This window comes from Globicephala melas, chromosome 5, assembly GCF_963455315.2.
Source record: "Globicephala melas chromosome 5, mGloMel1.2, whole genome shotgun sequence".
NCBI lineage: Eukaryota > Metazoa > Chordata > Mammalia > Artiodactyla > Delphinidae > Globicephala > Globicephala melas.
Window position 1 is genome coordinate 44,925,833 of NC_083318.1, and position 14,989 is coordinate 44,940,821.

Here is a 14,989-nt window from a genome sequence, read left to right on the forward strand (position 1 = left end):
AGAAATCAGACTACAGGGTGGTCTCAGACCAAACTCGGCTCACCCGTGTCTACCTAAATACAAAACAGATCTGAACTGAACTTTATGAGTCAAAGAGCTTTAAGAAAGAAATGTGAAATGAGCAAAAAAGATGAGAATGTTGTTGGGATTTTTACCTGCAAGTTAAGCTAAATGTTAGACTTCTAACATAAGACTTTAAAATATTCTTCTCATTACCAAAATCAAGTATTTAAATTTCACTGTAAGTCACAAATTCTCAGAACAAATTAAGTTTAAAAAATTGTGTTACAATTGTGCAATTAGTTTAGACATAATTTCATTAGCACTAAAACTTACACTGACTGCTTCTCTCTGTAGGTTACAAAATGAACATTTTTCATCCATAGACCAGTCAGTCAGCTCTTCTGGTTCACAGTCTTCAAAAGAGGGAAAAATATTGATTAAATACACTAACTTTATTAAAACAAATAAAATTACCACTCGCCATAGCAATGGCTCATATAAAAAAGCTAGCTGCAATAGTAAGGGGAAAAGGCCCCCCCAAAATTAAACTGGTGACATCTAGAAAGAAATACAGAGAGTAATTTTGCACTATTATCAGACAAAGTAGCAAGAACAATGAGCTGGTTATAAATTAATTTTCCAACAATAGAATTTTAAGTATCATCTAGCCTTCTGAAAGATTCAATTTATCATTGTCTATTAATTTTTATTTTCACTATGAAAGAAGTCAGAACAAACAGGGAGATATGGGGATAAAGGAATAAATTTTGCACATCATGAAAGACAACATAAAACAGAGAAATGGAATAAAGCACCAGAAAAGCCTACAGATTTGAGAATATGGAATTCTATCCAAGAAAAAAGTAGAAATCCACTGCTAAGAAGTCAGATCAGATTTTCATTACGTGCTAAAGGCTTTGTTGCAAGAGTGAGAGCAAAAAGCAAGTAAACAAGTTATATTATTCAATACCAAACATGGATTTTTTTCACAAGAATGTTCCTTATAATCCAACTGTTGTAATATATTAGTGAGTTCGTGGAAAACATTTTCTAATGAAGGAATTTTATGAAGATATAATAACATTGCCATCCTAACTGTACTTGGTATAGACAGTGATTTTTCAAATTTACTCCTTGCAATAGAAATTCCCTCCAATTTCTTGTCCCAAATAAATTCATACACAGAACCTCAAATACATAAACTATTATCATCTGAGGCAGCTACATTGGAACTAATTTGAAAAGCACTGGTATACCACAGTAATTTCTCTTATACTTTTGAAATACATAATGAAATTGAATACATGTTTTCTGCTAAACTACACAGGAAACAAACTCATCCTTCTGGAATGATAATGAATAAATACTACTTAGGTTTAGCCCGTGGGATACTCTTGCATTAATCCAGATATATAGGTCAGAATAGAAGATAATATAATTTGCTGGAATATAAAGAGTACAGTGATACCTTCCTTTGATTTTGGCAGTGCTCCAGAAATATTCCTTTTATTTATTTAAGCTTGGAAAGAGGAGGGAATGGGAACATAAGATCCAGTATGGAGTAATGGAAAGATGACTGGATTTGAAGTCTCCAAAAATCTGGAATGGAACTTATTATTTGTAGCCTTGCCAAGCCACAAAGGTTTCGTTTTAATTTCCACATCTGTAAAATAAGGATCCCATCACCTAACTTATTTGTCATCAAATTTTAAAAATATGAAAATACTTCATAAACTGCAAAACATCATGCAGAGGTGAATTATTAACGAGGTAGAGTCGCTAGTCATTATTTTTTAAATCCTGTACTATCACACATATATTTAATAAGGTTAGTTTGAAGAAGACAAATTTTAATTGAATATCTGCTTAAGAAAACTGATCACTTTTTGTAAACAACCTGACAAATGAAAAGGTTTACATAACCTATACAGTTAAAAACCCAGAATTGTAGTTATGCAGGTTCATAATTTTCTCCAACCTTTCACCCAGTCAGTACAACAGAAGCATAGATTCACACTCTTGAATATAGGACTGTGCAGTGTCTCTTACAGAGAGCGAGGCACAGCTTTCTGACCAATGAAATGAATATAGAAGAAGTGACAGTATACCATTCTAAGCAGAGGCTTTTAAAGGCATGGCAAATTTCCCCAATTCTCTTGAATTTCCACCATCCAACATCAGAAGAACTTGGCCCGTAAAGCCATTAATCCTTCAGTCTGGAACATGGAATCATGAGATGTTATCCCCATCCACAGCCTAGATTCCAGTGAATAAGGTCACCCATAAACATGAAACAGATTTTGGAGCTGTTTGTTATGTAGCATTACTGTAGCAAAAACTTGACTCATATGCTAAGCATAACATAATTTTGATAGATCAAGGAAATCTTACTGCTTTTAAAAATTATGGCCTCATGAATAGGGACTATGAAAGGAATCCAGCATTGGGATTTTTGAAAAATAGCCGGTAGGTCTGGAAAAGGTATTTCTGAAAAATCACTGAAAGGTTTCATAAAGTTTCAGTGATAAATATATTGACTCAAGGGACAACAACTTTGGGTTAATTAAGACCATTACCAGTTGTAAAATAAAATTGGGCATGCTGAGATTATCCTCATTTATTTTAGTTATTTTAGGTGAAGTTCTTCAAGGAAATTCAATTAAAATAAATGCCTACATAGTTAAACAAATGGCATTGAATAATCAATGATTACATAAATGCCATTAAATGTTACTGGGTTCAGAAATCTATGAATTTACTTAAAAATATTTAGTAATTACTCTGTATATAGCAGCTTTTAATTTTCAGTCCAAATAAATGATGATGGTATACTTTTTTTATATATAGGAAAAGCGATTTTGAAAAATCACCTGGAGGCCAGACTTCTCCCTCTGTCCAGGTTGTCCTTTCAGGTCATAAAAATTAAATAAGCACTACAACAAAACACATTCATTTTATATCTCAAACAAAATTTGACAATGATTCAGATATTCATCTCTAAAATAAGTTGTCTCTCATTTTGAAACTTTAATACATGAAGGTATAAGCTCAAAAAGGGTCAAAATATGTACCTTATACAACTAACCTTATTAATAAAAGGCAATGTCATATATGAAACTGATAGTAAATGAATGATAAAAATCAACCTTTCCACCATATATACATATTCTTGTGGTCAAAGTCTGGCTCCAATCATTCACCTGATTTATCTGGGAAAGATAACAGTCTTTGAAATTAGAGAGCCTTGTAGTGAACCACGGTCTTTCCACATACTATTGATAGATGTAGCCTTGGGCTAGTCACTTTCTCTGAGCTTCAATTTCCTCACTGTACAATGAGGATAATAATAATTGCATCTTAAGGCTGTAGTAAAAATTAATTAAGAACATACACAAAACACAGAAGTCCAGTAGATGTTACTTTCATTTTCTTTTAACTAATCACACTTCTTTTTAATGTTTTTATTCTCTTCAGTACCCTCAAGCCACAGAAAATAAATTTGGAGTTCCTAAAGATAAAGTTCAATGAAAAGTGAAAAAGGAGAATACTGAAACTAGATTTTTCATTAAGGTCATAAAAACTGATTATAACTTTGTTAAAAGATACATAACAGTAGGCAATATAATTAAAAAATAATTTTTCATTATGAAACTACATATTAACTATATTGAAAGTACAAAGGAGAAAAGAAAAACTATTCATAATCCCATCATCCAGAGATAACGATTAATAGTTTGCAATATATCCTTCCAGTTTATATTCTATACCTTTTAAAAAATTAGGATCAGCTGATTTTTTAAAGATCAATAAAATGATAAACCTCTAGCCTGGCTAACCAGGAAAAAAAGAGAAAATATCAGAAATGAAAGATGGGCCATCACTACTGACCCTATGAACATTAAAAGAGTAACAAAAGAATATTATGGACAACATTAGTTTCCCACAGATTTGGATAAAATGGACAAATTTCTTGAAAGACACAATCTACCATATCTCACACACAAAAATATATGTAACCTCAACAGGCATTTATCAAAGAAATCAAATCAATAATTAATAGCCTTCCAAAACAGAAAGCACCAGCCCAAATGGTTTCTCTATAATCTGTTCCAGAAAACAGAAGCAGAGGAAATATTTCCTAACTCATTCTTGACGCCAAAGCCTGTCTGAACAGACACCTCACCCAAGACGATATGCAGATAGTAAACAGGCATATGAAAAGGTGCTCAATATTACATGCCATCAGAGAAATGCAAATTACGACAAGATACCACTACACACCTATTAAAATGGTTAAAGTCCAAAACATTGACAACATGAAATGCTGGTGAGGATGTAGAGCAAAAGGAACCTAAATTCACTGCTGGTGGGAACACAAAATAGTACAGCCACTCTTGAAGATAGTCTGCTTCTTACAAAGCTAAACAGAGTCTTTCCTTTCCAAAGGATCCAGCAATGGTGCTCCTAGGTATTTAACCAAGTGAGTTAAAAATGTATGTTCACACAAAAACTTGCACACATATGTTTATAGCAGGTTTATTCATAATTGCCAAACCTAGGAAGTGAGCAGGTCTTTCAAATAGGTGAACAAACTGTAGTCCAACCGTATAAGGCAGTTTTATTGTTTTATTGCACTTTGCTTTACTGCACTTTGCAGATATTGCATTTTTTTACAAATTGAAGGTTTGTGGCAACACTGTGCTGAGCAAGTCTATCAATGCCATTTTTCCAACAGCGTTTATTCACTTTGTGTCTCTGTGTCACACATTTTGGTAATTCTCACAACATTTCAAACTTTTTCATTATTATATTTGCTATGGTGATCTGTGATCAGTGATCTTTGACATTACTATTATAACTGCTTTGGGGTCCAAGAACTGTGCCGATATAAGTTGTCAAACTTAATCAATGTTCTATGTGTGTTCTTTTTTTAATTGAAGTAGAGTTGATTTACAATGTTGTGTCAATTTCTGCTGTACAGCAAAGTGGTTCAGTTATACATATTTATATTCTTTTTAAGATTCTTTTCCATTATGGTTTATCACAAGATATTGAATATAGTTCCCTGGGCTATACAATAGGACCTTGTTGTTTATCCATTCTATATATAGTGGTTTGCGTCTGCTAACCCCAAACTCCCAATCCCTCCCTCCCCCACCCACTCCCTCTTGGCAACCACAAGTCTGTTCCCTATGTCTGTGAGTCTGTTTCTATTTCATAGATAAGTTCATTTGTGTCATATTTTAGATTCCACATATAAGTGATATCATATGGTATCTGTCTTTCCCTTTCTGACTTCACTTAGTATGATAATCTCTAAGTCCATCCATGTTGCTGCAAATAGTATTATTTCATTCTTTTTTATGGTTGAGTAATATTCCATTGTATATATGTACATCTTCTTTATCCATTCATCTGTCAATGGACATTTAGGTTGCTTCCTTGTCTTGGCTATTGTGAATAGTGCTGGTATGGACATAGGGACGCATGTGCCTTTTTGAATTATAGCTTTGTCTGGATGTATGCCGAGGAGTAGGACTGCAGAATCATATGGCAACTCTATTTTTAGTTTTTAGAGGAACCTCTATACTGTTTTCTACAGTGGCTGCACCAACTTACATTCCCAGCAACAGTATAGGAAGGTTCCCCCTTTTCTCCACACCCTCTCCAGCCATTTGTTAATTGTAACTTTTTAAGAAAAAAGTCTGGTCTGAGGTGGTACATAATTATAGTTTTGATTTGTATTTCTCTAATAATTAGTGATGCTGAGCATCTTATCATGTGCCTGTTGGCCAACAGTATGTCTTCTTTGGAGAAATATCTATTTAGGTGTTCTACCCAGTTTTCAACTGGGTTTTTTTTGTTGTTGTTGTTGAGTTATATAAGATGTTTGTGTATTGTGGAAATTAAGCCCTTGTCGGTCACATCATTTGCGAATATTTTCTCCCACTCTGTCTAAGTCGTCTTTTCGTTTTGCTTATGGTTCCCTTTGCTGTACAAAAGCTTTTAAGTTTGATTAGGTCTCATTTGCTTATTTTTGCTTTTATTCCTATTGCCTTGGGAGACTGACCTAAGAAAACACTGGTAGGATTTAAGTCAGAGAATGTTTTGCCTATGTTCTCTTCTAGGAATTTTATGGTGTCATTTCTTATATTTAAGTATTTAAGCCATTTTGAGTTATTTTTGTGTATGGTGTGAGGACGTGTTCTAACTTCATTAATTTGCATGCGGCTGTCTAACGTTCCCAGTACCACTTGCTGACGAGACAGTCTTTTTTCCATTGTATATTCTTTGTGTGTGTGTTCTGACTGCTCCACCAACTGGCCTGTCCCCAACATCTCTCCCTCTTGCTGGGCTTCCCTATTCCCTAAAACACAACAATATTGAAATTAGGCCAATTAATAACCCTACAGTGGCTTCTAAGAGTTCAAGTGAAAGGAGTAGCAGCAAGTCTCTCGCTTTAAATCAAAAGCTAGAAATGATTAAGCTTAGTGAGGAAAGCATATCAAAAGCTGAGACAGGCTGAAAGCTAGGCCACTTGTGCCAAACAGTCAAGCTGTGAATGCAAAGGAAAAGTTCTTAAAGGAAATTAAAAGTGAACACATGAATGATAAGAAAGTTTTAGTGGTCTGGATAGCCAGCCACAACATTCCCTTAAGCCACAGCCTAATCCAGAGCAAGGCCCTAATTCTCTTCATTGAAAACTGAGAGAGATGAAGAAGCTGCAGGAGAAAAGTTTGGAGCTAGCAGAGATTGGTTCATGACGTTTAAGGAGGGAAGCCATCTCCATAACATAAAAGTGCAAGGTAAAGCAACAGTGCTGATGTAGAAGCTGCAGCAAGTTATCCAGAAGATCTACCTAAGATAATCAATGAAGATGGCCACACTAAACAGCAGATTTAAAATTCAGACAAATCAGTCGCATATAGAAAGAAGATGCCATCTGGGACTTTCATAGCTAAAGAGGAGAAGTCAATGACTGGTTTCAGAGCTTCAAAGGAGAGACTGACTCTCTTGTTAGGGGCTAATGCAGCTGACAACTTGAAGTTGAAGCCAATGCTCATTTACCATTCCAAAAGTCCTCATTTACCACATTACCTGTGCTCTATGAATGGGACAACAAAGCCTGGATGACAGCACATCTGTTGACAACATGGTTTACTGAATATTTTAAGCTCACTGTTGAGACCTACTGCTCAGAAAAAAAAATTCCTTTCAAAATGTGAATGTGACTGCTTGTTGATAATGCACCTGATCACCTAAGAGCTCTGATGGAGATGTACAACAAGATTCATGTTGTTTTCATGCCTGCCAACACAATATCCATTCTGCAGCCCACTGACCAGGAATCATTAAGAAAAACATTTCATAAGGTTATAGTTGCCATACATAGTGATTCCTCTGATGGATCTGGGCAAAGTAAACTGAAAACCTTCTGGAAAGGATCCACCATTCTAGATGCCATGAAGAACATCCATGATTCATGGGAAGAGGTCAAAATACCAACATTAACAGGAGTTTTGAAGCAGCTGATTCCAACCCTCATGGATGACTTTGAAGGGCTCCGGACTTCAGTGGAGGAGGTAACTGCAGATGTGATGGAAATAGTAAGAGAACTGGAATTAGAAGTGGAGCCTGAAAATGTGACTGAATCATTACAAACTCATGATAAAACTTCAAAGGATGAGGAGTTGCTTCTTATGGATGAGCAAAGAAAGTGGTTTCCTGAGATAGAATCTACTCCTGGTAAGATGCTGGGAAGACTGTTGAAATGACAACAAAGGATTTAGAATATCACATAAAATTAGTTGATAAAACAATGGCAGGTTTTGAGAGGACTGACTCCAATTGTGAAAGAAGTTCTACTGTGGGTAATATGCTACCAAATAGCACTGAATGCTACAAATTGTTTGTGAAAGGAAGAGTCAATCAGTGTGGCAGACTTCATTGTTGTCTTATTTTAAGAAATCACCACAGCCATCCTAATCTTCAGCAACCAACACCCTGATGAGTCAGCAGCCATAAACATCAATGCAAGACCCTCCACCAGCAAAACAATTACAACTTGCCAAAGGCTCAAGTGACGGTTAGCATTTTTTAGCAATGAAGTCTTTTTTAACTTAAGGTACATACATTGTTTTTTAGCATAATGCTATTATTACACACTTAATAGACTACGGTATAGTGTAAACATAACTGTAGAAACCAAAAAATTTATATGCACTGGGAAACCAAAAATTCATGTGACTCACTCTATTGCATTATTCTCTTTATTGCAGTGGTCTGGAACTGAACCTGCAATACCTCTGAGGTATGCCTGTACACTTGGATAAGTCTCTGTGTACACATTGAGGAAAGCTAATATAACTTATATAACTAACTATAAAATAGTATTAGATTCTCTGGTTTTAATATAAATAAGCATCAATTCATATTAGAAAGCTACTCATTTTTTAGTTAATAGTAGGGTATGGGTTCCTAGTAGGAAGAGATACTACCTATTCATTTTTCTTTCCTCATTGCTCATCACAGTTCCTAACACAAAATAAGCATTCAAAATATGTCATCCAATAAATCTTATTAAAAAGTAGTTTTGTTTGCTCCATCATCATAGTGTTAACAGTTGGGGGAAAAAAAGGATATTAAGCCAAAAATATTAAATGTTGGTCAGTGGTATAAGTCAGGGATTAGCAAACCTTTACTATAATATAAACAGCCAGAGAGCAAATATTTTAGGTTTTGCAGGATATATGGTCTCTGTCACAACCATTCAACTCTACTGTTGAAGGACAAAAGTAGCCATAGACAATATGTCAACAAATAAGAGGGGCTGTTTCCAATAAAACTGTACTAATCGGGCATTAAATATGGACTTCATATAGTTTTCACAAGCCACAAAATATTAAATCTTCTTTTGATTTTTTTCAACTATTTAAAAACATAAAAACCATTCTTAGCTCACAGGCCATTCAAAAACAGTCAGTGAGCTGGATTTGGCCACGATGCAATCGCTTGCATACCTCTGATATAATTTCTCTTTGAAATGTGGACAGAGCTAGGGAAAAACCAATAAGGATCTATCAGCCACTTTATGCCTGCCTACTGTACTCTTTTCATATTTTGTAAATATCCATAGTCAGGGCAAGTAAATCAGACAATCCTACAAATGAAAGAAACTGGTTCCCCAATAAGACATGAGAAAGGATTGACTAAAGCAGAAAACAAGAGTGAATTTCTGCTTAAAAGTCATGTGATAGCAGGAAAAGTGAATTCTGGGTTGGTAGAAGAGAGGCATAGGGTATGGGGAACTTTTCAAGGAGTACATAAAAATTGATGACATTCAAAGTTTCTTTGGAGACTTTACTCCAAAAAGAAATAATAGTTATGTTTTCCTCAAAAGGACAAAAAGTCCTAAGAACAGATCAAAGAAGACAGAAAGCTTTTGTTTCCAACAAATTAAAAATTAGCAACACTCAAAAGCTTTCAAAACCATTCAATCTGGAGGTGACTCTGAATAGATTTCAAGAATTAAAATATAAACTTCTCAAAACACTAATACAGATGATAAAAAGCCTTAAAATTAAAAACACACTGTATGGCAAAGTTGACTTTCAAGGTAGCACTATGAATTTTAGAGTACATTTTTCCACAGAAGCAGTAGCAGATTGGCAATGCAGTCTATTTAACTTAAATGTATTATAAAATAAAAATACTATGCATTTAATTTTATAATAAAAATAATTTAGAGTAATATACAAGGATCCCTTGGCTAGCCAATTCATCTAGTTCCTGAGTTTTGGAAAGTGAGTAACAAGGGTTCAGATTTCCAATGATTTATCTAGAAACATACACTCACCTATGTGATTCTTGCATACAGATTTGTATAATGAGAAATACCTACACTTGGTAGTCCTAACATCTAAATATTTAACCATTTTAAACAATGATAACAAAGAAAGCACACTTATTTAAGAAGAGGATAAGAAAAAAGCTGGAGATGTCTATAATGGATAGCTTCTATATGCCTTTTCAAAGGCTCTACACTTTGATAGCTCTGTTGTAACCTTCCTTCAAAATGTATGGCTGTCTTTATCTTTGCACAGATACAGATTTATTACTACAATTAATATTATCCCTCTTAAGCCTGAAACTTTGATTAGAAACCTTTTTTTTTTAATTCAAAAGAGCAAAGAAAAGGAGGAAGAATTTACCTAAGAAACCTGGAGAAAAGTTAGAACGTCTGGGGTGAAAAAGGGCAACATCAATACGTGCCTATGTGTGAGAAGAAGCTAAGTTCCAAAGCTTAGCTAATTTTGTAAATCCTCCCACCAAAAGCTTAGCTAATTTTGTAAATCCTCCCACCAAAAGCTTAGCTAATTTTGTAAATCCTCCCACCAAAAAAAGAACAAAAGAGGATATAAGGTACAAGATCTATCAGAATTAAAAGAATAAATGGAATGAGGTATAAGCAACAGGGTATTAAATTAATTACCATAGATCTACAATGTAATACTGTGCTGCCATTAAGAATGATGATCCAGAACTTTATATACCCAAATGATACACCAGTGAACAAAATCAGTAGGCACAAAAAACTATATACACTGTATATACAGTATGTACTACTTTAATAAAAGAATAAATACATCTAAACATATATTTTAAATTTATATAAAAATGGTGAAGGTTATCTGTGGGTCATAGAACTAGGAGTAATTTTTTTCTTTCTGATTTATTTGTATTCTCTAATTTCCAAAAATGAACATGTGTTACTTGTATGCTAAGGAAATACTAGTCTAAATATAAAATACAAGAATTTATTTCATTAGGACATTCTGCCCTTTATGTAATAAACTAATTTCCGAAGACATAAATATATACACACATAACTACATAAATAAATAAATGACAGTGAGGGAAGCAAGACGCTTAGAGTTACAAGTTGCAACTTGGGTTATCAGAAGGCAATTAAGTATAATGCTGACTTCTGATCTGAATGAGGACAGCAGGTTTAAAAAGAAAGGTTGAAGAAATATCAAGCACAGGTTAAATTCTTGTTTCTTCGGATTTTTCCTTTCTTCATTTACATGCTCAGAAAAATAGGTGAAACTACAATTAGTAGTGTTTATAAATATATCAGGTAAAAATATTTAATGCAGTGTTAAACTACGATAAAACGAAAAATGAGTACAGTTAAGAGATAAAAGAGAAAGCTCTTAGCCATAAGAATGATAATACACTAGAATAAGGCACGTTTTAGAGTCTCCATCCTAAAAGTCATGTTCTGCATGGATATCATTTATCTGACTGAACGTGGGTGGTTGGCACAAATGATCTTTCATAGATACCAGCTCTATGGTTCATAACTCAATTATCCTGCTCAACATTAATTAAAAAAAAAAGAATAAGTAGAAAACTTTTGATTGCCTCAACTCAAAAGATTTATTTATACAAGATACCTTGGGTCTTTGTAGAATGGAAAGTACCAGAGAAGAATAGAAGCTAAAAGAGTTATTAGCATATAAAACTGAACAGGTACGAGATTCAGAAATAATTGTACCAAAATCAAAGTAGAAAATCTATACTAGCACTGCCCATTTTGTGAATGAGCTGTACTATAAAATTTCAAATGTCTACAAAAATGTTCTCTCCTAGTGCTCTACATTTCCAAGCAAGTAATAAAAAAACTAAACTATATTATAGCAATTATAGCATAGATCAAAATCTTCCACCAGGATTTATGCTAGAGTGTTTGGAAGAGGAGGCCATAAGAAATAACAAATAGTATTAAAACTCTGAACACACATGGCGGCGTATCTCAGAATGACAATCTGAGTTCCAGGCTGCCTATATCATAAGCAACAGGAGATATTTATTTAACTGAACCTTTTTAAGGCCTCTTTAAGACTAAGTCAGGGCACATAATGTTTAAAATAACAAAAATTAAATTTTACCATTAAGCCAAAAACAAGCTTTGTTTTCTACTTTGATCAATGTACTAAAAGTTTTTTAAAGATTATATAATAATGTAATAATAGAAATTTTGTTTTAAATTTTGTAATTATCATTATTACATTATGTAATAGAAATAATATTTAGATCATTTTATTTACTTATTTAAAAATATTTTCTAATTAAATGAGATCACAAATTCATTTTAATACAAAGTTAGTATAGAACAACCATTTTTCATTTGTAAAATGGACAGAAGATTAAAATTTTTAAATAAAATTTAAAGAAACATTACCTTCAAATAAACTGAGGTCTCTTCGTAGCCGTGGTCCATAAAGCCCTTCTAAAATACTCTCAAAACCTGTGTTTAATTAAAGACAGAAAAGTATATTAACTACTAAAAAAGCTTAATTTTACAATAATCAAAAGCCATAAATTCTATATGAATCAGATAATTATAAATTTAACATACTATGAGGTGTCATTTTTTCCTTTAGATGAATTAAGTTGAACTAGGCAATATATACAACACAGCAAGAAGTCACACAATGACTACCAGGAATTACATGATTGTAAAAAAAAAAATGTAAATATTCAAATGTAAATATTCACTTCTAAAACAAGTAAACACCTCGTCATTTAGAAATAGTCCCAGGTTAAAATAATGAGCAGATTTGTTTTTTTGTGTTTTTTTTTTTGCAGTACGCGGGCCTCTCACTGTTGTGGCCTCTCCCGTTGCGGAGCACAAGCTCTGGATGCGCAGGCTCAGTGGCCATGGCTCACGGGCTTAGCCGCTCCGCGGCATGTGGGATCTTCCCAGACCGGGGCACGAACCCGTGTCCCCTGCATCGGCAGGCAGACTCTCAACCACTGCGCCACCAGGGAAGCCCAGCAGATTTGTTTTGCAATGATTTGTAGAGATGAAAAGAATAATTAGAAGAGACGTGTATTACAATCCTGTTTATACTGGTTACAAAAAATGTTAACTTTAAAAAAAGTAGCATCTTTAACCTCAATTTTAAAAACGAGTAAATAAGTGTCAATGGGGAGAAATTTTTGCTGTGAAAAGTATGATATATAAAATTTAAACCTGCTTGTAAAAATTAAAACACAACAATTTTGCCTTGTTTTAAGGAAAAAAATTACTGAAAATCTTATTAACAAAACTCTAGTTCATGAACTGAGTATTCTACTTTGTGGATAAACTAATATTAAGATTTTACAATTTTCTTTTTGAAGTTTGCATCATATTCAGTATTAAGCAGGTTACTGATAAACTACAAGGCATCCTGGAAAATGACCAGGATGGCAAAATAAATGGAAAACCAAAAAAAGGAACTAATTTAGGGATGCTTAAATTATGAAGGAAGAAAACGAAAGGAAGCATGATAGACCTGAAAAATTAAAGACAGATTTTCTCAGTAATATTTCTAAACTGTAAAACACGAGAAATATTTCTGTAGAAATGTTTTATAAATCATAAACTGCTTTTAAAAACGTTTAAAAACCTCTATACTCAAGATGCATGTTAAAATCAATGGTGTGTCAGTCGAAAAGTGACTTTTTTATTTAGTAGAACATGAAGAAATGATGCATCTTACAACTGATGATGTCCTAAATTTGACAAAGTAAAGGTAGCTCTCATGGTACTTGGTAAATATGTACTTAAAAAAATCTCTGTGAAATGATTCAGTACTAGTTCCCATGAGTGGAAATTTCAGGCAGAAAAGTGAATTAACTCCCACCAGAGGATGCTTTCAAGAATGCTACAGAAAAGACTTACTATTAGATAAAGACTCAGACTGAACAAGCCCCAAATCTCTATTACCAAGATATTCTATTTTGATGTGATCAATTTACTCCAAAAATAATACTGCAAACAACTATTTTAGGATGTTATTCCGTGGTATTTTGGACAAAATGCATAGCGCCCCCCACCCCGGGGTAAGCATACTGAATTTAAACAGTGTATATTTCCTAGATTTAAGCCTGAAAAGAAAGCAAACAGAGACTTACATTTTTCTACTGGGTTCCTCAACTGTTCACTAGATAAGACCAAGGTCTTACATACAGCCTGTTAAGATTTATTCATATTGCATAGTGTTGGTGCTATTGTAAATGATATCCTTAGTTAAAAGTTTTATTTCTTGTAGGCATATAGAAACACAATTGATGTTTGTATATTGACTCTGTTATCTAACAACATCGCTAAACTTTGTAATTATAATTTATCTGGAAATGTTCTACATATACAAATATATCATCTATAGATAATGGTAGTTTTGTTCCTTTCTAATCCTTATTGCTTTCTTTTTTCTTGCTCTTGCCTTATTGGCTTAGCTAGGACCTCAATTATGATGTTGAAAATTGGTGGTCAGAGTGAGCATCCTTGACACATCCAATCTAAATGGTAACACATTCCAAGTTTCATCATTAAATATGTTTGCTGTATTCTTTAAGAGAAATACTGCTTATCACATTAAGGAAGTTCATTCTATGTCTAGCTTGCTAGGGGTGTTTTCCTGCCATGCAAAGATATTGAATTTTACCAAATCAATCAGTTTATTTATATTTGATTTACAATATTGCATTTCAGGTGTACAACACAATAATTCAATATTTTTATAGACTATACTCCATACAAAGCTATTATAAAATATTGACTATATTTCCTGTGCTGTAGATTACAACCTTGTAGCTTATTTCATACCTAGTAGTTTGTACCTCTCAATCCCCTTCACACATTTTGCTCATCCTCCCACCCATCTTCCCTCTGGTAACTACTAGTTTGTTCTCTGTAAGTCTGTTTCTGTTTTGTTGTATTCATTTATTTTATTTTTTAGATTTTATTTATAAGTGAAAACATACAGTATTTGTCTTTCTCTGTCTGACTTACTTCACAAAGCATAATACCTTCCAGGTCCATCCACATTGTCACAAACGGCAACATTTCTTTCTTTTTTTTTTAAGGCTGAGTACCAAATTTATTTTGAATTCATTGAAATAACTATGTCATTTTTCTTTCTTAAATCTC

The 14,989-nt window shown here is 33.5% G+C and overlaps 1 protein-coding gene across 10 annotated transcripts in view; it reads right to left on the reverse strand.

Annotated features, from left to right (window-relative positions):
• Positions 1 to 14,989, reverse strand: part of LCORL (ligand dependent nuclear receptor corepressor like) — a 171,031-nt gene that overhangs the window by 108,653 nt on the left and 47,389 nt on the right. For all 10 annotated transcript variants that reach the window (XM_030864296.3, XM_030864299.2, XM_060299187.1 and 7 more), the window contains exons 2-3: positions 12,251 to 12,316; positions 337 to 416 (exon numbers count right to left, since the gene is read on the reverse strand). In XM_030864296.3, the coding sequence (XP_030720156.2) occupies positions 337 to 416; positions 12,251 to 12,316 (146 nt within the window). The remainder of the gene's footprint in view (positions 1 to 336; positions 417 to 12,250; positions 12,317 to 14,989) is intronic.